Genomic DNA, 27,011 nt, shown 5'->3' on the forward strand with positions numbered 1-27,011 from the left:
TCTCTGACGCGCGTCGCAAGGCCCGCATTTGGTGTCGCACATGGATGGGGCCGGTCGAACACACAAGGTCTCGACTTATACGCGGACCTGTTAACGACAGGGCATACAATCCGACTTGTTAATGTGCTGCTTGGTCGTTTGTTGGGTCTTTCACAATGGGCCGGCCGGGAGGAATCGTACGAGAGGCGTGGGCATAAAGGGGTATAAACCGACTGCAAAAAGAAGACTCAACCAGACAGGAAGCCGACCAGATTTTCGGATCTTCTACGGTGATGCAACAGGCAACCCCCAAATTAGACGATCGTCTTGCCCCCTTGCCCCTGCCCCTGGTGCCCCTGGTCCATGGTCGGCTGAAACGGCGACTGGTGAAAGGGGAGGGTGCCGAGCCAAGGCCATCTTTTTTTATGACAGGGGATCACCCAAAGCCGGTCCTCGTCCGGCTGCGCTGACTGGTCAGGATGTTGTTGAAGTGGGATGACACGGGCGGCTCGACGCGGTTTCTTGATCTGAATTGGAGGTCGAGGACGGAGGCCTGTTTCGCCATTCATGCCGTTGGGGGCGACATATCATCTTCGTTCTTGGTGCCCGTGATCTAGATTGTCCCTTTGCCTTCACGGCTTGAACAAGCAAATATGCGTCGTTACCTATACATACATAACTGAATGCACAACCACATGGAAATAACTTGGCCGTGTTACGGGAAGAGCGGGAAGAGCGGATGTGACGAACTCGGCAAGACGAGGCGAGGCGCCACAATTGATGAACTGCCTCGGTGCCCGGTCTTCCGGCGCCATCGCATGAGGATCTTCACCGGGGTCTTGCAACAACTCCCAGATTGGCGTTCGAGGTTTCTTGGAACTGGGCCGAGAACAACAGAATGTAATTATTTTGTCGTGTCGCCATCTACTTCGTCCGTGCACAGGTATCTTGTGGGATGCTGGATGTCTGAAAACAATAAATACCATACCGCAGATTAGTTCTGGAAGATGCGATTTCCACTTTGCCCTTCAAGTTTTCTCGGTCTAGTTAAAAATTTCAGCCCTGGGACCCTCCAAGTCCAATCGATAACGATCTTGGGCCGTGCGGTTTCTCGCACATCAATTCCTTCCAAGTTCAAACGAGTCCCGCTCGAGCTCCAATGTCAAGATCCAAGCAATCCTTTCCAAGATCCACCGAAGGAGGCCAGAAGATTGAATCGGGCCCAAATGCAACCCAATGTTTCCTGGGACCTGCATCAGCCCGCAGGCTGGTCCGCTTCCAAACGGCCCGCTTTCTTGTCTCGTTTCCTTCCCCAGATCTTATCGGGGTAGTTTCAAGAACACAGCTCCGAATACCTACCTGAGCTACACACAAGACCCCGCAAGAACGAGCCGACGAGATCCATATGCTTGGACGATACTCGCGCTCCGTGACAGTGCTTATTGCGCAATTCCGTGATCACGCCTGCTTTTGCTCGACTGGGCGCAAGATGGAAACGCTCACTCATGCCGCGCACAAACCCGGCCACCGCAGGTTGTACTCGGCGTCTCATACGGACGTGACTTCACCGTCACCCGCATGGTCACAAAACACAGTTGTGCAAAGACATGATGATGGCTGTCCGCGGACTACTCCAAGACCATCGACACTTCGGTTCCCCTCGTTGTGTCCCTCACCCAGGCCGATCACAGTACCACTGGCACTCCGTGTCGCCCGCTGTGTAGTCATGAAGCATCGGTTGTTACCTCCGGGCTGCTCGCATGTAATGTGGAAGGCGAATAATGATAATGATTCGGTTGTCTAGGTAACTTTGCAACGCAAAGGCATGCCTCGACATGTCATCCCGTTGCTCGGCCGTTGGGATGGAATGTGAGATGGGACGAAATGCTATAAACAAACACATGTGCCTGTGGTGATGTTCTCTATCGTTCGGCTCAAAAATACAAGCAGTCGACGATATGAAACTTTCCATTCTCATCGCGAGGTTCAGCTACGTATGGGCGACCCAGAGCCTTGCATATTCCGTCCACGGTCACCACCAAGATGCCGGATCAGTTCATGGACCCTCGTCCGATGGCTCTGATGCGGGCCAAGTTGCGCCGAGAAGTAGCCTGTTGCGGCCACGGCAAGATTTCGATACCAGAGCCGCAGCAAAGGCGGCCATCGACGCTTTGAACAACAAGTTCTATTCCTCCACGCAGGCCATCTGGTCACCTGGCGACCCTTGGTGGCTGAGTGGCGTTGCCCTCGCCAGTGTTATAGACTACATGCGCAAGACGGGCTCTAGCGATTACCTAGATCAGGTCCACGACATCATCCAAGTGCAAAGAACCCAATACGCTGAAAGCGGCGGCGACTTTCGTGGCCAGTCGACCGACGATACGGGCTGGTGGGCGCTCGCTATGATTCGGATGTACGATCTAACGGGCAACGACACCTACCTCAACATCTCGGTGGAGGACGAGGCTCACATGTACAAGTCTTGGACCTCGTCCCCCTGCGGCGGTGGCATATACGTCGATGTCGAGGCCAAGACATACAAGAACGCCATCGCCAACGAGTTGTACATCAAGCTCGCCGCGTCGCTGCACAACCGTATCGCCAATGACACGGAGTACCTCTCCCGAGCGGAAACCGCCTGGTGGTGGTTCCAGGAATCGGGCATGATCAGAAACGACAGCCTGATCAATGACGGCCTGGCCTCAAACAGCGACGGGATCTGTTACAACAACAAACTGCCCGTCTGGACATATAACCAAGGCGTCATTCTCGGTGCCCTCGTCGGTCCGTCCCCCCCCTACTTCCGTCCCCTCCACGAGCGAAAGCCCCTGACCTCCCACACGCAGAACTCTACCAAGCCACCGCCTCCGACACCTACCTAACCGCCGCCTACACAATAGCCGACGCAGTTCTCTCGTCCCAAACCAGCCCGCAGCTCAGCAAGGACGGCATCCTGACCGAGGGGTCCTGCGAGCCCGACGAGGCGAACGGCTGCAACCACGATCAGCAAGTCTTCAAGGGCGTGTTCGCCTACAACCTAGACGAACTGCACAACGCAACCCCGGATGGCAGCGGTAGGTTTCGTTTCCCCAGCCCCCAACCCACTTACACCCCCCACAACCCCATCCCTCCCCCCTCCACAACAAGATAGCACGACCCCCTAACCCCCGCTCCCTTCCATACTGTCACACTCCTCCCAGCCCAGCCCGCACGGAACAGAAAGACAGTACGTAGGCAGCTAACCCTCGAGTGCAGAGGACCACCCATACCGGAGCTATCTACAGCAGAACGCGCAGAGCGCGTACGCCTACGCAAGGGGCAAGGCGACTGACCTATACGACGTCAGCTGGGTCGGGCCGTTCCAGAACTCGACGATCGGGAAGCAGGCAAGCGCGGTTGGGCTGCTGGTTGCTGCTATTTGAGTACTTGAGTAGGGGTTGGGGCTTAAATTGGGTTAGAGGGTCCATGGATGTTGTGAGATGCAGTATTCATAGCAGGGCAGTTCGTAACGATCCATAGCTTCACGACACCTTAAGGCCGGTTCTCTGCCATCGGCAAAACTACAATCACTTTCTCTATCCTTCAAGCCTCCGGAAAAGCCCACGGACATCACAGACAGACGGCACCAACGAGTTCCTTTACAAAATTCAGTGCTCAATTTGGGAGGTTCTTTGTGACCAATTCCCATCCATCCGTGGCAAATACCGAAGCAAATAACAGAACCGCGGGATATCAAATGTTAACGAAAGCTAGTCCGTCCCAGTGTTCGTTTCTCTCCCTGCGAGGCCCTCGTACCTCTTGTTCCTCATGACTGTTTTCGTAACTCAACCTAATATCTTGAGAGCCCTTTGCCAATCCTCCGCGTTCCCTTTACCGGTTGCCCCCTTTACAGGTTGAAAGCCCTCCTGGGGTAGGTCACCCCCTCGACGGCGGCGTCATCGACGAACCAGCTGCACCGTTCGCCAGCGCCCTCGTTGACCAGGGCGCACGGCAGGCCGTTGCCGGCCTCGAAGATCTCCTTCATCACCTCCTTCTTGCCGCCGCCGGTGGCCACGAACGCGACCCGGACGGCGTGGGTGACCACGGGCAGGGTGAGGGTGACGCGCTTCGGGGGCGGCTTGGGGGAGTCCTCGATGGGGGCGACCCAGGCGCTGGTCTCGCGCAGCAGCTCGTGGCCGGGGAAGAGCGAGCAGGTGTGGCCGTCGGGCCCGCAGCCGAGCAGCAGCAGGTCGAAGATGGGCAGCTTCACCGAGTCGCGGCTGGCGAAGCTCTTGACGAGCTCCTGCTCGTAGTTGTCCGCCAGCTCCTGCGTGTCGTCGAGCAGGCTCGTGTCGATCGGGTGCACCACCGGCTGCGCCGCGCCCGCCGGCAGCTTGTCGAGCAGCTCCGCCTTGAGCAGCGCGTAGTTGGAGTCGGCGTGGTCGAGCGGCACCGCGCGCTCGTCGGCGAAGAAGATCTCCCACTTATCCCAGTGCACCACGTCGTCCTCCGATGCGGGGGGCGTCAGGAGGGCCTGGGCAAGCGTCTTGGGCAGGGAGCCGCCGGACACGGCGACCTTGAAGATGCCGTGGCGGTGGATGCCGGCGGTCTGGCACTGGATAATGTAGGCGCGGAGGACCGGGGCCAGCGCGTCCACGGCGGGGAACGAATAGAGGTTGGCTTGGCCGCCCATTGTGACTGTCGGCTTTTCTTTCCGGTTCGGGATTTGGTTCGTTGCGTCGTACAGGCGTCAATGTCTCGGCTCAATCCTGACGGAGACGATGCGAAACAGGTTCAGCCCGGTTCGAAAGTTGATTCGAATCTGAATTAGAAAAGCTGGGTAAGCCCGGGTTAACTTCTATGGATGGCTTGTTGCACAATGTTTGAGGGGATTTCGTAACGCGTTTCTTGGTTGGTTGCTGAGTGTAATATTGGAGGGGTTGATGGAGGGGTAGCTGCGTGGGAGCTGTCGAAGCCGGCCGAAAACAGTTATCGATAACACTTGGAGGGGTACACCGCGAGAAGAATACTCAAAGTACCTAAAGAACAAACTCAGCAGTTCCATTCTTACCTCTACCGTACTGGACAACGGAAATTGAATTGTTCTCAATTTTTACACTGATGGAAATTGGAAAGATGGAAGATGACTAGACGAGCCCAAGGTTGAGGAAGGGGGAACACATCCGGCCTCCCGACAACGGCCGGAACTCCGAGGTTCTCAGTTTCGTGCTGCTTAGATTATTCTAGAAATGTCTTTTTTTTTATCGGAGCTTTTCTCCGGATCCCAATAACGAAGGTTTCATGGCGTCTCCGAGACTGTTCTTACCGCCCAAGCTTCCTCCATGATCTCCGTTTGCTCTCAGAATGTTGAAATCCTCAATACTTGGGATGGTTACGCCATGGGTTCCATGACGAAATTCTATCATTTTCTCTTTGAATGGGCCAAGGGCGCCACACAGTAAGATGTCTGTTCGGTCGCCATCCGAGCCATCCACCTGCCGAGCCTGCCTCGTGCCTGCGTCGATGATTCTAGCAAGTTGTGGGGAAGCAAGTTGAGGGGCTCGAGAGGGGCTCGCAAGTGGGGGTCATGGAGCTCTGCATCCGGCGACGTCCACGATGACCTCGGGAGCATGCCTCCGTTTCTGGTCTTTGCCGTGTTAACAGGTTTACAGAACCTCTTTGCAGCTCCCCCGCAACTGAAAGATAAGCCGCGGCTCCTTTCTTCCTGCACAGTATCCGGGTATTGTGCCCAGGGCAGGGGTCCTCCGGGGCGCTGACCACGAGGCCAGATCGCCCTCTAAGATAGATCTACAAACGAAAAGAGCCGTGGGATCTGATACCCATCTTGGGGGAGACCCATGGATCCTGCGGGATGGAAAGTGTGGTGGTGGGACTCGCAACAATTACGTCATAGGTGTCGTTTTGGCAGCTGGGGTTTTACCAGAAAGCGAAAGAACTCTGCAGACGACCATCCGAATATTGCTGGCCTCGATTGGACCCTTAGGGGGTTCGTGAAAAATCAATCATCTCCGGTGTTTGAATCAGCAATCGCTCATCCACAACTCAATCATTAATAGCGATGGAGTGTTTCTTCCTCTACTTCGTAGGAGCTTTGGATTCAGATAAGCAACTCAGCCACCTCAGGGCGCCAACCAATCAGTAGCAGGGTTTCACGTTGATGGGTTTGCGAGGTGCGAGTTCGGCGTTCTCAAAAATAGATTCGGGAGCCATGTTGCCCCCAACCTCAGAACGACCCTAAGAACGACCCCAAGAACCACCGTAAGACTGCTCAACCGAAACTTCCGCAAACCAGCCAGTCGCCCCTTTCCCTCAACCAATCTGCAAACATGACAAAACCTAAATACCTCACTGGTGACAATGCGGCGATAGATGAATTTATCAACCGTTTCGATGTGCGTGGTTGACTCATCTATCAGGAACCCCTCAATGGCAGGCTTACTCACACCCTCACTAGGTCTTTCTGCTAGACTGTGACGGTTAGGCATATTAAACCCCATATTTTGACGCAATGTTGACCTTTGTCAGGGGTAATATGGTCCGGTGACCATGTTTTTGAAGGCGTTCCTGAGACACTGGAGTACCTGCGATCGAGAGGTCAGATTGGCCCAGGACTTACTAGTCTCCAAAGCCACACCGCTGACCCCCACCAGGCAAGAAGGTCGTCTTTGTGACAAACAACTCGACCAAGTCTCGGGAAGAATACCTCAAAAAATTCACAGGCCTAGGCATCCCCTCGGACGTCGAGGAGATCTTCGGGTCGGCCTACTCCTCGGCCATCTACATCTCGCGCATCCTCCAGCTCCCCGCGCCCAAGAACAAGGTGTTCGTCATCGGCGAGGCCGGCATCGAGCACGAGCTCCGGAGCGAGAACGTCCCCTTCATCGGCGGCACCGACCCGGCCTTCCGGCGGGACATCACGCCGGAGGACTGGAAGGGCATCGCGGACGGGTCGCACCTGGACCCGGACGTGGGGGTCGTGCTGGCCGGGCTCGACTTCCACATCAACTACCTCAAGCTCTCGCACGCGCTGCAGTACCTGCGGCGGGGCGCCGTGTTCCTGGCGACCAACACGGACTCGACCTTCCCCATGAACCACAACTTCTTCCCGGGGGCCGGGTCGATCGGCATGCCGCTGGCCTACATGACGGGCCAGCAGCCGCTGGCGCTGGGCAAGCCGAGCCAGGCCATGATGGACGCGGTCGAGGGCAAGTTCCGGCTGGACCGCGCCCGCACCTGCATGGTGGGCGACCGGCTCAACACCGACATCAAGTTCGGCGTCGAGGGCCGCCTGGGCGGCACGCTGGCCGTGCTGACGGGCGTGAGCAAGCCTGCCGACTGGGAGGCGGAGGACGCCGTGGCCGTGCCGGCATTCTACGCTGACAAGCTGAGCGATCTGCGCGCCGCCGACGCCGCGGCAGCTCCGTGACCCCCCTCCGCCCCCTTTTGGGATTTATCTGGAACGGGTCTACTCAGAAGAAGCAGGACTTAGCCGCATCTAGCTCATGTCGTGCGCGGTGAGGTTGCGGGGTTCTGGTTCGGGTTGGGTCGTTCTGTTGGAGGGAGGCACGGCAGTCGCGGGATCCGAGACCATCCTTGAGCACGAAGTGACGAATAGATCTAGACTTGCCACGCCTGCTCAGATGCGTGTAACTCATTTTCAGTGGACCAATGCAGGAGTGAACCCTGAATGGGTCCCTTGGTGACACTAAGATCGGCGGTCCGTAGTTTCTTCGCTAAAACCGTTGCTTTTCCCCCCTCATTTTTTCTTCTTTCGATTCTCTTCCCCAAGCTCCCCATCGTGCCATCTCCATCCTCCGCAGTGGCAAACGGACAACAAATCGTCCCGAACCACTCGCGAGGGCGACTTGGCAGTCGATCCGCTGAACCCCTGTCCCGTTCTCACGATCAGGACAATCAAAGGGGCACGTGGAGAAAGGAAGACGTCCTTGGAAAGGGGGTAACGTCTCCGACAGGGTTTTGAGCCATGTAGGGTCTTGAGCCACGGCAATTCGCACCCAAACGCATGGTCAACGAGTGCATCAGAACGTCGTCAATTTACACTCTAAAAATAAGATAAAAATACCATTCGAACGAGAGCATTACAGAGAATCCAATACAGTCATTCATAATCCCATCCCAGGGCCCCAACATCCCCAAAAGTCCCCCTCTAAATAAGCCCCTATAATACAGCGCTTATCTCCCCTAAAATACAGTAGGTTCGTACGTCGGCATCGAATAACGGTCGTGGCGTCGCGGTTTCGGGTCGGGGTCGTTCTTCGTGGCGGTATTCGTGATCGTAAGGTTGAGGAGAGTCGAAAAATCGTGTTTAGGGGAAAATTGAGGAGAGTTCTCTTGCTCTGGAAGACTTGTTGAGATCATCAAAATTGGTGGAAATGAGGTTGGCTCAAGTGGGTACATGGCTCAAAACCCTGTCGGAGACGTTATGACGTCGTGCCCCTCCCTGGAGGTGTGCCGCGTCCAATGGGCTGCTGAGGCCATCTGCAAGCCATCTCTTGGAGTAGGACCCCGACTCCCTCTGGCCAAAAAAACTGATACACCAAAACCTGTTTTTTTCCAGAACCCCTGGACCCACCCACCTATAAATGCAGCATCACAACAATCAATATCAATCTTTCTTAGTAAAACAGTATTATTTCCAGTGTAAAAAATGGGCATCGTATACAATTCAACACCTCAAAGATCCCAGGTCCAGGGTACTGTCACGAGAGGTGGTTGCCTGTGATGGCACTGTGGCTCAATCGGGGTTAGCGCGCATAGCGCCTCGCCCTACTTCCCCACGAAACGATCGCTAGCGATCCCACCACCTCTCTTTTTCTCTTTGTTTCAGTTTCGATATTATAGTTGTATTGACTGGTGGCCTGACCCCATGGAATATCTGCTTCTCGTCACAAACTGAGACCAATCTCTCTTACCTGGGAAGGTATAATTAATATCCCACCGAAGAACCGAAGATCAAAGATTGAAAGCGTTGTTTCAATCGACCCGACAAACCAAATCCATCCACCTGCGTTTAGCCGAACCAACCGGGTTGGATACCGAAGACCGCCAAGATGGCACGCGAGTCAGCCGCTGACGATCGCGCCCGGAAGGAAGTACGGTTCGTGATCGAAGAGATCAATCGTCACGATCTCAAGAAAGATACCCCGTTGCGCCGCCGCTCGTCGGCAATCCACGACGTGCCGCTGAACCAGGCAGAGCCCCTCGTGGCCGAAGATGACGAAGACGCCGAGCCGGCTACGATTGAGAAGTTCACCCGCGATGTCACTACACAACTCCCAGACGTGCGTTACACTGAGACGCGCGAGAGCCTTGTGGAAGACCTGCGTGCGAAGCTTGTTGCATTTGCCGACCACTTCGCTGGCAAGTACAAGGACAAGGCTCCTGCGATGCCGTTTACCCGGATGGTCGACGACGACCCCAAGAAACCGGATGCCATGTTCGCGGGCGTGATCAATGGCACAGTCAATGCCACCGAATTCGCGGATCTCGCTGCCCGTTTCCCCGACGAAGTATTCAAGGAAGTCAAGATGCGCGGACTGTTGACCGCAGCATACGCGGAGCAAGTCGAAGAGCTCCATACTATCGCCAAAGACCTGGACCGTAACTTGAAGTACATCCACGATTGGGTCCCGATCATCGCCGACAATCTGAAGACGACCCATGACGCAGACTTGAACAGCCGAACCGAAGAGGTCGTGGGCCTTAACCAGATCATCGCCGATCTCATGATGCAAGCGCGCGAGGGAACGGTCGCTACCCACCATTCTATTCGCAGCACTGAAACCGCATCTGGCGGGAGCAAGGGGCGCAGCGCAAAGCAACCCGACCCGCCTATCTTCCTCAACGACGGGGCTAAAGATACTACGACCTTTGAGACCTGGTACCGCAACCTCCAGAATAAGCTCGCCGCCAATGGCGACCACTTCTCGAACGATGCTGCTAGACAAGGGTACATCGAGGGGAGGGTAGGTGGGAAGGCAGCTCGCGAGCTCGCTCCCTATCTCCGCGAAACCCACCCTGACGTAATCAACACGTCCGAGAAGCTGATGGCTCACCTCTGGTCGGAATACAACGACCCGCTCCAATCCGAGAAGTCCCTGACAGACTTCATCGAGCTAGAGATGAAGCCGGGTGACAGCTTCACTGCTTTTAAAAACGACTTTGTACGACTTGCTGGTGAATGTGGCAAGAGCAAGGTTGAGTGGAAGGCTGAGTTCAAGCGCCGACTTCCCGGCACCCTCCAGAGAGCGTTGGCACCGTCGTACCTCGATCCCGCTGTTACGTTCGATCAGTATGTCCGACTTGGCGCAGAGATCTCGCATTCCTACCGCCAGACAGGCAATGGCCATGCCCCGCGCCGCGATGGCGCGCCACGCGCCGCGAAGACCCCGAAGATCTCGGATCCCAGACCTGCAGCTCCCAAAGCCAAGAGCCCGGCTCCCCAGCTCTCACCCGAGGAGGTGCGCAAGCTCTATGATGAAGGCCGCTGCTTCGTCTGCCGCGAGAAGGGACATACGTCCCGGGAATGCCCGCAGAAGACAGGCGGCGGAGCCGCAGCTGGAGACTGGAAAGCGCAGCGCGAGTCCCGCATTGCGAACCTGCAAAGCCGTTGGGCGGCGAAGGAGCCTGCTGAGGAGCCTGCCACTCCCCGAGCACCCGCCTCCAACAAGAAGAAGCTTGCGAAGGTGGTTGAGCTGCCTGACAGCGCCTCCGACTCGGAAAACTAGATACCCTGGGTAGTCTCGACTCCCTCTCAGGGTTGGTATCAACAGTCGGTGTGACAGAAGCTCGACCGGATTTCGTTAGCAAGTTGCTGGGAGGAAGACCCTTTCTCACCTCTTGTTCCATAGCGAATAATGGAGTTTCGTTAACCACCACCGACGTTTTGGTTGATACGGGAGCCAATGGCTACCTCTTTGTGAGTGTTGCCTATGCAGAACGACTGTTGAAGCAGTTGAAATTGAAGACTCGAACCGACTTCACGCCCCGACCCGTGGGCGGGTTTGACAACAAAGGCGCGTGCCAATTGGTCGACGTGGTGCTCGTCGGGCATTTTACCATCCAGAACCGCACTCTCCGCGACGAACCGCTGCTGGTAATTGATTCCAAGCACGATGTGATCGTTGGTGACAAGTGGCTTGACTATCACGACATCCTTACCGACAGCCGACGCCGGAGACTGATCTTCCCTACTGAATGGCTCCCTGATCCAGGATGGTGGAAGAAGGCTGATATCGAGCTCGGCGCACCCCCGACCGGACGCCCCGATCCTGCTATAATGGAAGACATTCAGCGCCGCGAAGCATTGATGGAAAAGGAAGACCAACGAAGGCGCGATGGGCGAGCTGTCGCGCAGCGAATCGCACAGCTGGAAGCGCAGGCGAGCCGCCAGCCTGTTCCGCGGCCGCCGACGTCATCTGCGTCCCCGATTACCCACCTCCTATCGCGATCCGACCCGATACCCAAGACCGTTCGGTTCGATCCCCCTGAACAGCAGAAGATGCAGCGCGCGCTGCAAGGCCTTCCTCCCCCGCCAAAGGAGCAGCCTCCTAAACCACGCGTTCGGCGAAAGGAACCCGCGATCGACTACAAGCGTGGCACAGATAAATACGGACCGTACACTCTACGTAGGGATAGCATCGGCTGGTACAAGGATCGCCCACCCGATATGGCCGTTATCGGTGCCATTGCATTCAGGCAGATTGCGCGCAACCTGCCCACCGGCTGCGTCACTCTTCACGAGATCGACAGGATGATTGAGGACAAGCTCGCAGAGTCGATGCCCCGAGATGATCACGACCTGCGTCAGAAAGCAGTCAACGCGATCCCGAGCGAGTACCATGACTTCCTCGACGTGTTCAGCAAGGCGGAATCCGACGATATGCCCCCATACCGCCCGCAAGTCGACCATAAGATCGATGTCACTGGCAGGCCGGAGGATCTGGGATATTCGCCGCTGTACAAGCTCTCTTTGGAGGAATTGGAAGCCGCTCGGAAATATATCACCGAGAACCTGCGGAAAGGCTTCATTGAACCAAGCGATTCCCCGTGGGCCGCGCCCATCCTGTTCGCGATCAAGGCTAACGGTGGACTACGCTTCTGCGTCGACTACCGAAAGCTCAACGCGATCACAAGGAAGGACCGGTACCCATTACCGCTGATCGACGAGACTCTGGCGCGGGTCTCCCAAGCCAAAATCTTTTCTAAGATCGATATTCGCCAAGCCTTCCACCGCATCCGGATCAACCCGGAACACGAAGAACTCACAACGTTCCGCACGAGATACGGCGCGTACAAGTACAAAGTGATGCCGTTCGGCTTGACCAACGGCCCAGCGACCTTTCAACGGTTCATCAACAACACTTTGATGGGTTATTTGGACGATTTCTGTAGCGCATACATCGATGACATCCTGATCTTTTCGAACAACCTCCGGGAGCACAAGGAGCACGTCGGGAAGGTTCTGGAGCGCCTCCGCGAGGCGGGCTTACAGGCCGACATCGATAAATGCGAATTCCACGTCACCAGCACCAAGTTCTTGGGATTCATTATTGGAACCGACGGCATCGCTGTCGACCCAAAGAAGATTGAAACTGTTCGGGATTGGGAACAGCCGACTACTGTCAAGGGAGTCCAATCGTTCCTTGGCTTCTGCAACTTCTATCGACGCTTCGTTCGCGAATACGGTCGAACAGCGCGCCCACTAAACAACCTCACAAGGAAAGACGTACCATTTGACTGGAATGCGGATTGCCAGTGTGCCTTCGAGGAGCTGAAAGACCGGCTACTTAACGCGCCTGTTTTAGCCCATTTCTCTCACGACAAGCCAACCCGCGTCGAAACCGACGCGTCACAGGGAGTGGTAGCAGGCGTACTTACCCAGCAACAGCCGGACGGCGAATGGCATCCTATCGCCTTTTTCTCAGAGACAATGCACGGCGCGGAACACAACTACCATATCCATGACAAGGAACTCCTGGCGGTGATCCGCGCGCTGCAGTGCTGGCGAGCCGAGCTTGTTGGCCTCCAAGGGGACGACCCGTTCCTGATCATCACGGACCACGAAGCGTTGAAGTATTTTGGCACGAAGCGCCTGCTCAACGCTAGACAAGCCGGATGGGCTGAGCTGCTCGCGCAGTACCATTTCCAAATCACGTACCGGCCGGGCAAAGAGAATGCTGCGGCAGACGCTCTCTCCCGCAAGAGCGAGGATACAGTGACGCAGAAGGCGAAGAGGGAAGCCTATCGCACCTTGCAAATCTTCACCCCCGTGCTGGAGGATGGCGCAGCAACCCGCACTGATGATCTTGAAGTTGAGTTGATGGCGCTTGACGAGGAGATAGAGGCGCCCGCAGACTCGGGTTTCGAGCTCATCGACGAGCTCCTCCGTTACAACCAATCTGCCCTGGAGTTGGAGCCATACCGTGAGAAGGCCCGCAGCGAGCAGGATTCCGAATACTCGCTCCTGGATGGCCGCTTGCTGTTGATGAGCGGTAGATTGGTGGTCCCAGCCGTCAACCATCTGCGGACCCGCATCATTACTGAGGCACACTCGCGCTTGACGACCGCCCACCCGGGCATAAACAAGACGCGCAAGTTGATCAACACCCGGTACTGGTGGCCCCGAATGGGCAGCGATATCGATCAGTATATCGCTAACTGTGTGTGCCGCGCCGCGAAGCACCCGAGAGACAAGACCCCCGGATTGCTACACCCAATCCCCCCCTCGCAGCGAGCATGGCAGAGCGTTGTGATGGATTTCAACGAACTTCCGAAAGACAAGTACGGATTTGACAACGCTCTGGTCATGATTGACCGCCTCACGAAAGCTTCATGGACTATTCCCTGCACGAAGGGAGCCACGGCTCGCGATGCGGCGAAGATGTACTATGAAGGCCCGTATCGAGTCTACGGTCTCCCGATGGAGGTCATCAGTGACCAGGGGCCGCAGTTTCGAGCCGACTTTACCAACGAACTGTCAAAGATTCTGGGGATCAATTGGAAACTGGCCACACCCGGTCATTCGCAGACCGCGGGCCAAGTCGAGAACCTTAACCAGTATATTAACCAACGGTTACGACCGTTTGTAAGCCATTACCAAGACAACTGGTCCCGGGCAATCCCAGCTCTTGACGCGGTACAGTCGAGCCTCCCGCACGACAGCACCGGATTGTCGCCCCACGAAGTGATGTTTGGGTTCGCGATGCCCTTACCATTCGACTGGGAATCACGAACCGGACTGACAGATCTGCCGCACGAAGAGCGTCTCAATCGCGAAGAGGCCCAGCGGAGGGCGCGCCAGATCCAGGAATTTGGGGACTTCGCGCGGTCCAACATCCTTAAAGCGCAGGAGAAGCAAGCAGAGCAGGCGAATCGACATCGCCGCGTACCAGATTTCGACGTCGACGACCACGTCGTGATCATCAAGCGCACCGAAATGACGAGCAGACCCAGCGATAAGCTCGATTTCCCCGTTACGCGGCAGCACTTCCGCATCATCGAGAAGGTTGGCCACGCGTACCGTTTGGAAGTCCCAGCTTCGTGGAAGGGAACCGACACGTTCCCTCCCGACCGACTACGATTACACCTAAACAACCCTCTTCCTGGCCAAGCACCCGAGTCCCCGGATGCCGAAGAGGTTGGTCCGAATCAAGACATGGAATGGGAGGTCGAACAACTCTTGGCGAGCCGTGTTTACTATGGAAAATTGCAGTACCAAGTCCGTTGGAAGGGCTGGGCAGCCGACCCCGAATGGTATCCCGCGGCCGACTTCAAGAACTCGCCGGAAGCGTTGAAACAGTTCCATGACGCGAACCCCGACAAGTCTGGCCCGCCCACACGATTGCAAATATGGTTGGAAATGGCCGAACGCGACGAGTTCGCGGCGGATCATGAGGATGACAACGAACCAGTCATGGTGGGCGCGCCGTTGAGGCGATCCAACAGGAAGAAAAAGTGATGGACCTTTTCCGAGCAAAAGCCCGCGGACGAGCTTTTTCGTGGAGGGGGGGGGTTGTCACGAGAGGTGGTTGCCTGTGATGGCACTGTGGCTCAATCGGGGTTAGCGCGCATAGCGCCTCGCCCTACTTCCCCACGAAACGATCGCTAGCGATCCCACCACCTCTCTTTTTCTCTTTGTTTCAGTTTCGATATTATAGTTGTATTGACTGGTGGCCTGACCCCATGGAATATCTGCTTCTCGTCACAGGTACTATCGATTTTCTTCGTTCTACTAGCTACCTGGGCTGTAGAAGACTTTTTATAAAGGCGGCTGTTTTCGAACACTATAGGGTTAGCCATACAACCGGCTATCGAATCCTTTGCGAATTTGACGATTCGACCCTCGAACCCCGAACCTTTTACTTAAACTATATTGAAACGTATAGACGGAAGAAGAAGCTCGATTACGAAGCCCTTATATAAATTGAGAGGTATATTGATAAGGGTAGCTTCGATAGGTGTACTCTTCCTTAGGAGGGTATTCTACCTATAGCCGGCCTTAATATTAAAGTTTTGGGCCGAACTGTTTGCTATACCTTTAAGGAACTAAACTTCTAGAGGTATATTGCTTGCGAGAAGTAGTATTGCTCCAGCTAGTTAAAGGAAAAATGGGTAGAATATAGCCGGATTATATTTAAGAGGTACCCTAATATAAAGTTTTAGTATTATATTAGATTTTCGGATAAAAGCTACTTTAGCTAAGGGCTTTAAAGAAAGATCTGGGTTTTTTAAAGGCTTTAAGAAAGGTTTTACCCTAACTATATAGTTAAAAAGGAGGTTTTAAAAGAAAAGGATCTTCGTTAGCTCTATTATTAAGGTATTATTAGCTATAATTTTAAAAGCCCTTTAGTTTAATATAATGTTTCTAGTAATAATAATAGTAAGATAATAATATTAGCCTACTATAACCAAATCCTCGAGCCTATAGTAGGTTCCTAGCTTTGGGATAGCTATTCCTTTATTCTAGAGGAAGATAATAACTCTAGCTATAGTAGGAAGAAGGGAAATAACATAGTAACTAGATAGAAAAAGGAAAACAGCCTTAATAGTTATTTTAACTACCTATTAAGCCTAGACTTTATACCTATAGAAAAGGTATAGTAGTTACCGAAGTAATACATTTATAAACGGCCTTGTTAGGAGGATAGAATAGTTAAGGAGCTTATAGAGGAGGGTTGGGCTATAGTTCAACAAGCCTCTATCAACCGTTGGGTGGATCAGATCCTACAGATATTGAAGGACTGTATTGAAATGGAGGGAGCTATAACAGGGCATTAGAATACACTTAAAATCAATAAATTTGGCCGCGTTTTGACTGATTTGCAATATATTGAAATGGTGGGTGATGGTTTTGGTGTATCAGTTTTTTTGCCCAGGGGGAGCCCGAGAATCATTGAGCTTCCGAAATGCCGCTGATTCGGTGGGTGTGAACCCTGTTTTTAGCGCATGATGCTACCTTGCACAAGGGCTGTCAGTGGAGCCAGGGTCCCAGAGTCTTTGAGCTTCGAGACCACCCACCTGCCACACTGACAGGACTGTGACAGCAACGCAAGGAGCGAAAGGGGGAATACCAGGTAGCCCGAACCACCGGTTCAAAACGCCCGCTTGTTGCGATCAATGTGCAATTGCCGTCATATGCCCGGGGCTGGGCATCTGGAAGATTCTGTCGACCACTCGGGATAGTGCCCGAGCCACCATGACGATGTCGTGAGTCCAGGAAGCGGAGTTCCACAGGACCAGGGCGTGGAGCTCGCCCTGGACGACGGGCGTCAGTGCAGCAGACGTGCGTCAAGCACGATGACGGCACCCGAGAACGTCACTCTCGCAGCCAACTTTTGCGGGTGTTCTGTGCCCGCTTGGGGCTTAGCCCAACGCAAAAGGGTCCGGGGAGCAGCAACGGGTGCGTCCACCGGTGTGGTGCATCTCCCTTTCGTGCATTGCCCCAAATGCTGCCGACCTGGGGGATGCTGGCTTGTTCATCCAAACGCGAGCCTTTAGGGGTGGAGGGACGCCAGACACACAATGTGCAAAAAATCAAGGTATTACGGGCCCCTGTGGCACCTGCACCCTAAATACCTGCCATTACCTTCCTCTTGCTCATTGCAAGTTCCTGCAACTGCCCTGTCTTGGCGGCCGCCGTTTTTTAAACTCCGTCACATTTCTGCGGGTGCTGCCGGGGTTCATTAGGGCAGTGACTTGGCTGGGCCACCATCGTCATATCGCGGCTTCCTTTCCCGTCACCCTGCGGCCGTCTTGACCCAGGCTGCAGTTCCACTCCGCTCTTTCCTCGCATCTGCAGCTGGAAGAGGGAAAGAACTTCGCTGTCAACCCGGGAGCACACTGGGTCCCCAAACTCGAGTCGCAGGCGCAAGGTCTCTCTCTCCTCTCCCAGTCTCTCTCACCTTCCCCCCTACCCTGTCCTTCGACCCTTGGACAACCTTGCCGCACCCACGATCGTTGCACGTTGGGTACGGGTACGCGTGGGATACGCACGGTCTCCATCGATCCCTTTCCATCTCGTGTGTCTTCAACGGTCGCACCACCATCCAGGAATAGGTGGCTCCGTTGGGACCCGCAAGGCCTCTGGCCTTTGCCTGCCCTCTTCGGCCAACCCAACCCACTTTCACTCACTCCCAGTTGCACACTCGCACGCACATCTCACGCTTACAAACCAACGGCCGCCTTGTCATGGACGGCTCCTCGCCTTCGGTCCTCACGGACGACCAAGAATCAACCCGGGGCCCGCTATTGGAGCGCCGCCAGCAGCTGACTGAGGCCCTGGCTGAGTCCCCCTACGACTTGATCCTCTACTTGCAGCGGGCCGTTGTCTACTCCGACCTTGCCTATCCGGACCTCGCCGTGGGCGATGCCTATCGTGCTCTGCTCCTAGCTGACGAAGTCCGCGATGAAAGCTTCGAGTACCACGACCAGGCCAAGGAAGCACTCCAGGGCTATAAGACCATCCCCTGCCCCGAGGTGCTCAACCATGGGAGGCTGATTGACGACCTCGACCGGCTGGTCGACGGTGACGGCGTCGAGGATGCGGGAGAGTTTAACTTGCTGGCAAACCTTGCCTCGGTCCGCTGCTTCCAGATCATCTCACTCAGCCTCCTGCTTTGCGGCTGCCTAAAGAGCGCGCTCGAGTTCTGCGAAAGGGGTCTCAAGATGGTGCCCCATAACAGGGAGCTCGATGAAATCAAGGGTTACATCGAGCAAGTTGCCAGACGCAGGTTGCGGAAGGACCACGACGAGCCCATCGGGATCAACAACCTGCCCGACCGCGGTCTCGTGCGCCGGGAGGTGTATCCTTGGAACACCCACGAGCCCGACCGCTTCGCCAAAGACTCTCTTTCGTTTCTCAATAATAACCTCTCCAAAATGGCTCCCAAGTGCGAAGTCAGAGTCTCAAATCTCCCAGTGTTGCTCGATGACGAGACCAACACTAACGGATTCGACATTATTCCTTACTGCAATCAGCTGGGTCTCTTTGCAAAGCAAGATATCGGGCCCGGTGAGCCCGTTTTGGAAGAGTATTCGCTCCTAACCGCCAACAACCGGCACAAGGAATCGGCTTGCGACGCCTGCGGGACGGAGCTACCGCCTCTCCAGAGCAACTCCAAGGCTGTGAGCTGTCCCGAGTGTCACGACACTATTTTCTGCGACGACTTCTGCTTCACCAAGGCCCAGGAGCAGTACCATCCTGCCGTCTGTGACAAGGACGTTGACTCAATTGCCAAGGACCCCAAAGCTAGAGATATCGACGAATCGCTCTACTTACTACTATTGGCACGTCTCCTTGCCATGTCGGCGCACCAGGAGATCCACCCCTTGGAGATCAAGGAGATCAAATATAGTATGTTGACCATCCTCCTGAAATTTTTCAATGTAATGCGAGAGCTAATATCGTTTCCAGTCTGGGGGGACTTCGTGGCTGTAGTCCTGAACGACGTCGACGGCTCCATAACCGACCAGCCGCCACCCGAGTGGACGCTGCCTTTTTCTTTCAAGTACAACGTCGAAATTCCGCTTCACATGCTCGAAAAAATGGACATCGACATTTACGCGACCCTTGACAAGCACGATCTTTGGGTCTTCAACACGGCCTACGCCAAGTTCCGCGGCACCGCCTCGGCAAGGAAAAACCCCCGTGACGGCCGCCCGGATGTCGCCGCAGTCCATCCCTTCTGGTGCCTCGCAAACCACGATTGCAACCCCAACGTCACCTGGGAATGGGGCGGGCGCATGGTCCTTTGGGCGCGCGAGACTCGGGTCATCGGAAACCAGCCAGGCGGTATCAAGGCGGGTGAAGAGATCCTGAACCATTACTGTGACGTGAATCTGCCGGTCCAACAGCGGAGGGAGTGGGCCCAGGGAAGTTTGGGTGGGCTGTGCGTGTGTCGGCGGTGCCGGGACGAGATGGATAAGCCGAAGACAAATGGTACGAAAGAGAATGGGGCACCATAGGGCTGTGGAGAGGTTGAGTTATATACGAAATGGATAAACGCGGATGCTGTAGTTGGGGCGATGCCGTCTCGTTGAATAAACGGCTTATCCGCGGAGGAGATAGTCGAAATTTCAGGCAAAGCGAGAAAGGAGAGGAAACACCTGGTTATCGTGCGGAGAATATAGGTGCCTCAGAATAATCAAAGGCAAGGGTTTCCGGTGGGAATGGAACGCGGCCGGACCATCAATGGGCGGTTAAAGCGGTATCCTATTGACTTAGTTGCGTAGAAAGAGGAATGAAAGTTTGGCGATCGACAGTCAGTCTGGACTTGGGGAATTATATCCACTCAGTACATCTCTTATCATCTGTGAGTGCGGGTCTCCTCCGGTGTGGTCCCGACAGTGATGGGCTCAGTTGACGGTGTTGGCCTCTGCTCCGGTCCCCTCCGCGGTGATTCTAGATAAGAAACCAATAGTGCTTGCAGCTGCGAAGTGATGTGTGCCTTTCTCTTGCGCAAGTTAGAAGAGGATATGAGATGCCTGCATTTGTCCGAGTCAAAATGCCAGCGCGCGATCCAGACACTCAACATACGGCCGCCCTCATATCACAACAAGGAACAATTACTAGAAAAAAGCCCCCAAGTGCCTTGTATGCTTACGAAGATTCTGACACAACCCTAGGCTACCACATCCTATCTCTGCCTGTGTCCCGAGCCCATGTTTGCGGTTGGTCTGCTATGACAAGGCGGTTCCCAGAGCAATTAGCTAGCTATATTCACTAAAAGTCACCAATACATGCGCGAGTATTTACAACTCGATTACGGCAGTCCTCTCCCAGGCCTGTGTTTTGTTCTTTACTAAGTTATCAAGTCTCAAGACCATTTCACACGGCCACACCATGCACTTTCATCCGTATTTACCTACCGTTCTTGATACCCTTTCAACCCTTTTTAGCACACATACCAAGGCCATGTATGCGAGGATACACTGGCTTGGGCACTTGGATCGGAGGCAAAAGCTAAGCATCAAGCATCCAGCCGATCCGAGTGACGATCAAGCACGCGACAGTGTCATGACTAGTGATATCTAAACAGGAGATCCAAACCAGGGTAACTAGGTACGGTACAGGATTTACTGAACTAATACTAGAGCTAGGTAGTCGGTTCTGCATCCGCCGCTCGATAGGACTCGAAGCATATGGGGAAGTCGGCAATCCGAGACGATATGCGACATCCCTCGGTGATAGATCTAAAAACAATTTTATACTCGACGAAACAAGGCTATGCAAATAATGCTCAACTCTCGGGTGAGGGTAGTCAGCTACACCCCGTTCCTGACTGTTTCGGCAGAGCGGATCGGCACCCTAATTAAAAGGGTGACTCGAAGAGAGGGAAAATCCCAATATCCAAAACGCTTACGGCAGAACGCAACTCTACTGTTTAACGCCCCCATCAATGTATAACTACCGTGTAACTTTAGACACTCGGGCCGTTGCAAAGTCGACCTGCGAGAGGTAGGTAGGTATCAACCAGGTCTCTCGCTACCCTGATGTGCTGATTCGTCGGGCCTCCCGCAGGACATGCCGTCTCCGCAAAGCCAATGTACGGGTGTGTTACACAGATGTACATACTTGTAGACACTTATAGTAGGGACAATCCTGTGGCAAGAGACACTGCCCGACTGTGCAACACCCCAACCGAGCCCAACCTCACCCGTCCTACCCAGGTCCAGTTGCCCGACCGGACTCGTCAGACTCAGCTCCCCATTCAAGAACTGGCACTGCGGCCCCCCCTTTACGATGGTGACCGGGGAGAGGTCAACACGGTCGCCGGACGCTAGACCTTGCAGTTGCCAAATGTCCATAATGTAGCGCCATCAGTGCCCCCCTGATAAAGCCTGGTACTGTAGTGATTGCCTTCTCTTGGTACCAGGGAAATATACGCCTATGGTTATAGCAAGATCACGATGCAAATTTGCATACACGTAAGCACCTTATTCTGGTATTACTGGGTTAGATTTCACCGTCATCATGACAAAGTGCTTACATTAGGGCGCTACACCCACTTGTCGTACATATTCACACTGCTATCATTGTTGTTCCCGGTCGATGTTTCTAGTCAAGGCCCCGTGATGTTAAAGAGGAACGGCTGGTAGTGTGAAGGAACTCTGGACCACTCTACAACAACGAAAGACTATAAAGTCCCTCCCTGGATCACACTCCCAGCATATTCTGCCGCTTATAGTTATGATCGGAAAATAAGAGAGAATGCTGAGTACATGCTTGTGATAACATTCCCTGCAAGTTGAAACAAATGGATGCTGAGACAAGATGAATACACCGGGTGAACCGGGGGCCTGTCACAGAACCGCAAAATATACCCACGATCACCCTGTCCACCCGCTGGGACAGTCCAGAAGTCAGGCTAACAGCCGGCCAGTGTTAAGAAACTCGGGGGTGGAGCCTGTGATGCTTCTTCCACTCTCGTTAAATCAAGTACATGTCTTTTTATGGTGTATAACAGAATACAAGTTGCCTTGCCAGAGCTTATTGTGGTCGTATAGTTACTGTTGATGTGTATAGATTCTGTTTAGAGGGCCACCACTGTTTTGACAGTTGTGTGTTTTTAACGGGGTCTTGAAATTCGCCAGACTCTAGACGAGGAGTTAATGAACACCTGGCACGAGTACACACAAGGTCCAGCATTCACGAACAAGAACTGTCATGCGCGGTTTACTGTTTTTGTATATTATTGTGAGGGCTATCATCTCCCATCCTGTCCTTTGCCCGGCAAGGGCGTGGAAGGAAAGAAAGAACCGGACGGATGACCGGCCATGGGTCATGCTCCTGTCCCATGTGGCTGCTTCTCCTCTCCCCGACAACATCCTCCTTCCCGTGACCCGGGCCCAGGCCTAGCCGAAGCAGAAGTGGGATAAAACCCATGGGCAACCGACCGTCAACCCGATGCCAGCTGCCCGTTTTCTGTGATAGTCCACCGCCACCGACCCGGACGACGCTCCGGAACCCAAACCCGACCCCCCATGGGCGATAACACCCGGCCCAGGTCAACGGAGCCCAGCCGTGATGACGCCTGGTTTGAGCGGTACGAGCCAGAATTCGAGAGAACAATAAAGAAACGGGGTATATGTAAATAAACATGAGAGTTCCAAATCGACTCATCAAGTGAATACAAAAAGATAAGTGCATGACCGCCCTCCCATTCTTCAGAAGGGCGGCCACCAGGACCGAGCTCGCAAAGAAGAAGTAATCCAAGTCTCGAGACCTGTTTTGGTGTGTTTTTATTTCATTCCTCCCATTTGGTTGACCGAGTCAACCTTCGTTCCCTCATGTATTACAAAAATGGTATATAAAAGATGATGTTTTTTTGCCGGTCATGAGCCGTTGATCGCAATGGCGAGTGTGATGGGACGCCAGCCGAAAAATGAGATGTCGTCCTTGGCAAGGCGTATAATGTGATCGATTCGGCTCGCAGACCGATGCTTGTTGATCGAGGGCAGTGCTGAAAACCATGCCTCGGGTTTGAAGAGATTGAAGAGTTGAGATGGTCAGCCTGCCGATGATGAACGCAGGCACGTAACTGAGAACGACGCCATGACGCCTCGTGATCGGATAAGCAGACGCCTTGTGGCTCGAGCCGACGGGTATGTATGCGCGCCGATGAGAGGGCGCCGCCTCAACTGATGTTCCAATCCCGAAGCCAAACCAAACCGGGCCGAAACCGTGAAACCAAGGGGATTTCCCGAGCTAGCCAGCTCCTTAATAAAACCCGAATCCCAGATCCCATACCCACGCCCGGCGATGGTTGTGTTGTTGCCGACGATGATGATAATTAAGAGAAGATGATGCCCCAGCCCCTTTTGTTGAAAACGCCGCCGCCATGCCATGCATAGAGTGTTGTTGTTTTGTTTGTTGTGGTATTACATAGACCCAAGACTAAGAAGAGCCTCGACAGCCTCACGCTCCTGTGCGTCGGCGGCCACGACTCCCAGCGCCGATGCTGGAAAGTTGAAGTTGCGGGGTGACGGGCTCAGCTGCGGCGCGCGCGCCATGCCCGCCGAGAAGGAGCGGACGCCGCCACCGAAAGTATGTACATTATTGAAAGGGGATTGTTGTTGGTTGGACTGGGTCTGGTACGACGATGCGCGGAGTGCCGCGGCGCCGACAGCTGCCCAGTCCTCGTCGTCGGTCGCGTCTTCCGGGTCGTCGTTATGCCTTCGCATCTCGTCGTCGTCCGGAGCCTCGGAGCATGACGCGGACCCGGAGCCGTCGAGCGACATCTTGTCGGCTTCGTGGTCCATCATGTCCATGTCCGCGTCCGCAAAGCGGTCGTCGTGCGAGAAAGCGGCCGAGTAACCGCCCTGGCTCGTACCGAGGTTTGCGCCCAGGCGCGACCGGTCTGTACTCCACCCGGGGGTCTTGATGATGGGTATGCTGTTGGGGTGGGCGCCGGGTGATGCGTGGCGCGAAAGCGAACCCCGGGGAGGCTGGCCTCGTTGCTTCGCATCCCACCGGCCCCAGCCCACCTTCATGAATTCCACATCGCCGTCCAGACCGCCTCCTTCATTGCCGGTTCCCTTGCCCTCTAGAGCCCCCACGACCAGCCGGCGCGCCTTCGCGGGAGCGATCCCGGCAAAGCCCGGTACCGACGTGGTCAGGTAGCCCATCAGATGCCGGATCGGCAGCGGGCCGTGGCTCAGCAGGATCTCGGGGAGGTGGAACTTGGCCAGCATGGCCGGGGTGATAGCGCCGGACGAGTCGTAGGGTGGTGACCCGAGTCCGGCGGCTTGTTCCCCCCCACCCTCCATCAGATCCAAGTCCGAATCGATCGAGTCGAGCCGCGCGCGCCGCAGCTGGGCCTTGAGCCCATGCGGAGGCAGCGAGGGCGATATGGAGTTCGGGGGGGTCGGGAGGTCGGTCGGATTGGTCGGGTTGGTTGTCACAGGGACACTCCGGGCCGCTACAGCAGTTAAGTTGTCTCGGCCGGAGGTCATCGCGATATCGCGGACAGCAGATGCCATAGTTGCCATGTTGACGGTTCTAGGAGTCGACTTGCTTCGAGACGTGTCTGCCATGCGGCGCAGCCGTGTGTCAGCACTTCTTCTTGAGACACACACGGTGCGGCGCATCGAGGGGCGCTGGCTGCTGCTGGTCGCGCGAGCCATGGCTGTTGTTGTTGGGCGATGTCGCTGTTGTTGTCCTCGTCGACCGATGAAGGTGGCCAGGGACAGACAGGACAGGACAGGATGGGAAGATGGGAAGATGGGAAGATGGGGGCGTCACAAAACCGGACGCTAGACTGAGTCACACTCACAAATGTCTGAAGCAATGCGCAGCTTTGTATTCAACAGCTTTTGACCGAAGACGTGGCTCGGGCAAAAGGGCGGTGGGCAAAATGGCAGAGCTGCTGCGGATGATCTTCTGTGACAAGAGATGACTCTCTCGATGGAAAGTCAAGTGTGAAAATAGTCGTGTTGTTGTTGCTTTGAAGAAGCAAGAGAAAAGAGCAAGGGCCAGGAATGGCAGGTCCGGGCGGTAATAAACCAAACCATGTGTGCCTGGGCGGCGCCGGATGGGAAGGTTTGTGCTCAGGTCAGGGAATGGACAATGACTACAAGGCAGGTACATCTGTACCTCGCAGACTGTGTTGCTGATGGCTGCGGCCAATTCGCAGTTGGCACTGGGCAGCTCAGACCAAGTCCACTCATGCCTGCAGATGCTGGGCCGAAAGGGGACAAGCCGACACTCTCCGCCTTTGTGACATGGGGGTGTGCGCACAGTGGGCCGACAACAAAAACGGCCTGGGTGGCCGTGTTGGTGTGCACCTGAACGAGCCAGTCGCAGCACAGTGTCACCGACACAGCGCAATCACTGGTTCCCAAAGGGAATGCGATGACTCGGAGGCTCAGTCGGCTTCGCCGTCGAGATTCTGTTTCAGCTCTTTCTTTGGCCCTCTGCGGCCGATGGCTGTGGCGCTACTTGCAAATCCATCCCTCTGGCTTTTTCCAAGCTAATAATTTCGCCCACAAACGTTAGGGTTTCAGTGAAAAGCAAAAACATAAATATCGGTGAAGTTCGCTTTGTTGTCCGGACCCCGGAATGACGCTTATCTGTGGAGTTTCCTTTGATACGGGCACAGTGCGAGCCCCCGTTTTTGCTGCATCACAGACATCAAGGTCCCTGGATGTACCTGTCCGGCGCAATGACGGAAGACCCATTCTGCCACGGACGGCGTGTGCGTTTCAGAGCGCCTGCCAGGTTGTGGTTTGTGGGCATTCCCCGTCCCGTCCACTGATAATTCAGATTTCGGCCTTGTGTCTTTTCGTCCCTTCTTCGCTCAACCAGCCAACCACCAACTGGAAGCCAGCCCCTTGTCATGTGTTTCGATCAGCCACCCGGGAGGCTTCCACAGGAAAATATCTGATCTCGATGCCATTGTTTTGCCCGAGAGAATTAAGATGGTGCATCGCCCGTTCCACTTTGAAGCCCTCGCGGGGATGGTTATCCATATTGACTTCTACACAATTGACCCTCGTATCGATTTTGGGGGTATTCGGCAAGCAGCAGGAGGAATCGCCGAATATTCCCGCAAAGCGTCGCGTCCTGCTGACTGTTCCCCAAGAGGAATCATACCGCACTGGGTCTTAATCAAGAGTGCTGCCTTTACTGTGGGGGTTTGGTTTCGCTGGGTTAGCTCACCGGTGCTCGAAAAGAATGAGAAGAGGAAAAAGAGAAGGGAAAAGAGAAGCAAGTGGAAAGAAAAAGACGAGAGACGAGGAATGCAATCAATCGGAGCTGTTCCATATCCCCTGGCATCCGACTTTTCGATCAAGATGGATGAAGTAAGTACACAAAGGTACCGCTAACTGTCGACAGGCGCCGTGGGATTATCGAGCTGCACCAAAAATGGCTCTTCGATTGGATGAGCTGCACTGCCTTGGCTCCCACGCCCAGCTGACCCTCCGTCCGGCCTGTCCGATGATGAATGGATTGGGTTTTTGTCCCGCTGACAAGGCAGACAGGGAATATTCGACACCCACATCATCATCTTTCGTGACATTCAACACACATTCAACATTTTTAGGGCTCAAGCCCGGAAACGGATGTGGTGAGGCGGGCTCATATGGCGGGCAATGTTCGAGTCGTGACCGCCGTTACTGTTGCCACCCCCAGACTCCATATCACTTAGTAAAGTTACCAGGGGCGCACAAGCTGTCGTTGTTCAAGGGCTGTCCCATCATCCAGTCCGCTTTCCCCACGTTGTGAAGCTCTGCAACCCGGCCCACGCAGTAACCGTACAATCCCGAACAACCTGGAACCCCAGATCGATCTTCCCACTAGCGGCTTCGGACAAGGGACGGGGAGGGAACAGATCCAGGGCCAGACTCCAAATCCAGCTTCCCACCAGTGATCCGCCGACGCGTAAAGTGGATCAAAATGGAGAGGGCCGACCGCTGGTCTGAGGAGAAGTATCCATCAGTGCCATCTTCTTCCCTCCCCTGACTCTCCACAATGGGACGGACGACATCCCTCCCATCGGAAACAACAAGTC

At 54.9% G+C, this 27,011-nt stretch overlaps 5 protein-coding genes across 5 annotated transcripts; 3 read left to right on the plus strand and 2 right to left on the minus strand.

The window, feature by feature from the left end:
- Positions 1–1,822: 1,822 nt before the first annotated feature.
- Positions 1,823–3,766, plus strand: B0H64DRAFT_460945 (glycoside hydrolase). Its single transcript, XM_062807481.1, has 3 exons — positions 1,823–2,763; positions 2,826–3,053; positions 3,235–3,766. The coding sequence occupies exons 1-3, from the start codon at positions 1,938–1,940 to the stop codon at positions 3,399–3,401; spliced, it is 1,221 nt and encodes a 406-aa protein (XP_062659568.1). The 5' UTR covers positions 1,823–1,937; the 3' UTR covers positions 3,402–3,766.
- B0H64DRAFT_162459 (uncharacterized protein) lies at positions 3,767–5,133 on the minus strand. Its single transcript, XM_062798620.1, has 2 exons — positions 5,030–5,133; positions 3,767–4,794 (listed from the first exon to the last, which is right to left on the minus strand). The coding sequence occupies exon 2, from the start codon at positions 4,649–4,651 to the stop codon at positions 3,866–3,868; it is 786 nt and encodes a 261-aa protein (XP_062659569.1). The 5' UTR covers positions 4,652–4,794; positions 5,030–5,133; the 3' UTR covers positions 3,767–3,865.
- A 1,036-nt stretch (positions 5,134–6,169) lies between these two features.
- On the plus strand, positions 6,170–7,536 carry B0H64DRAFT_162351 (HAD-like domain-containing protein). Its single transcript, XM_062798619.1, has 4 exons — positions 6,170–6,371; positions 6,434–6,455; positions 6,505–6,573; positions 6,630–7,536. Exons 1-4 carry the CDS (start codon positions 6,306–6,308, stop codon positions 7,403–7,405), a joined length of 933 nt encoding a protein of 310 aa, XP_062659570.1. The 5' UTR covers positions 6,170–6,305; the 3' UTR covers positions 7,406–7,536.
- A 10,059-nt stretch (positions 7,537–17,595) lies between these two features.
- Positions 17,596–19,635, plus strand: B0H64DRAFT_162470 (uncharacterized protein). Its single transcript, XM_062798621.1, has 2 exons — positions 17,596–18,853; positions 18,914–19,635. Exons 1-2 carry the CDS (start codon positions 17,689–17,691, stop codon positions 19,462–19,464), a joined length of 1,716 nt encoding a protein of 571 aa, XP_062659571.1. The 5' UTR covers positions 17,596–17,688; the 3' UTR covers positions 19,465–19,635.
- A 3,744-nt stretch (positions 19,636–23,379) lies between these two features.
- On the minus strand, positions 23,380–24,489 carry B0H64DRAFT_442398 (putative Sin3 binding protein-domain-containing protein; the record flags this gene model as incomplete). The annotated part of the gene is made up of 1 exon (XM_062806640.1): positions 23,380–24,489. The coding sequence occupies one exon, from the start codon at positions 24,487–24,489 to the stop codon at positions 23,380–23,382; it is 1,110 nt and encodes a 369-aa protein (XP_062659572.1).
- Positions 24,490–27,011: the final 2,522 nt, after the last annotated feature.

The sequence above is a fragment of the Chaetomium fimeti genome (genome assembly GCF_033439085.1).
Source record: "Chaetomium fimeti strain CBS 168.71 chromosome Unknown B0H64scaffold_4, whole genome shotgun sequence".
In the NCBI taxonomy this organism is placed as follows: domain Eukaryota; kingdom Fungi; phylum Ascomycota; class Sordariomycetes; order Sordariales; family Chaetomiaceae; genus Chaetomium; species Chaetomium fimeti.

Coding starts and splice junctions, on each gene's coding strand:
- B0H64DRAFT_162470 (XM_062798621.1), top strand. CDS start 17,689: ATGGACGGCTCCTCGCCTTCGGTCCTCACGGACGACCAAGAATCAACC. Junction 18,854..18,913: donor GATCAAGGAGATCAAATATA/GTATGTTGACCA, acceptor TATCGTTTCCAG/TCTGGGGGGACTTCGTGGCT.
- B0H64DRAFT_460945 (XM_062807481.1), top strand. CDS start 1,938: ATGAAACTTTCCATTCTCATCGCGAGGTTCAGCTACGTATGGGCGACC. Junction 2,764..2,825: donor CATTCTCGGTGCCCTCGTCG/GTCCGTCCCCCC, acceptor TCCCACACGCAG/AACTCTACCAAGCCACCGCC. Junction 3,054..3,234: donor CGCAACCCCGGATGGCAGCG/GTAGGTTTCGTT, acceptor CCTCGAGTGCAG/AGGACCACCCATACCGGAGC.
- B0H64DRAFT_162459 (XM_062798620.1), bottom strand. CDS start 4,651: ATGGGCGGCCAAGCCAACCTCTATTCGTTCCCCGCCGTGGACGCGCTG.
- B0H64DRAFT_162351 (XM_062798619.1), top strand. CDS start 6,306: ATGACAAAACCTAAATACCTCACTGGTGACAATGCGGCGATAGATGAA. Junction 6,372..6,433: donor AATTTATCAACCGTTTCGAT/GTGCGTGGTTGA, acceptor CACCCTCACTAG/GTCTTTCTGCTAGACTGTGA. Junction 6,456..6,504: donor CTTTCTGCTAGACTGTGACG/GTTAGGCATATT, acceptor GACCTTTGTCAG/GGGTAATATGGTCCGGTGAC.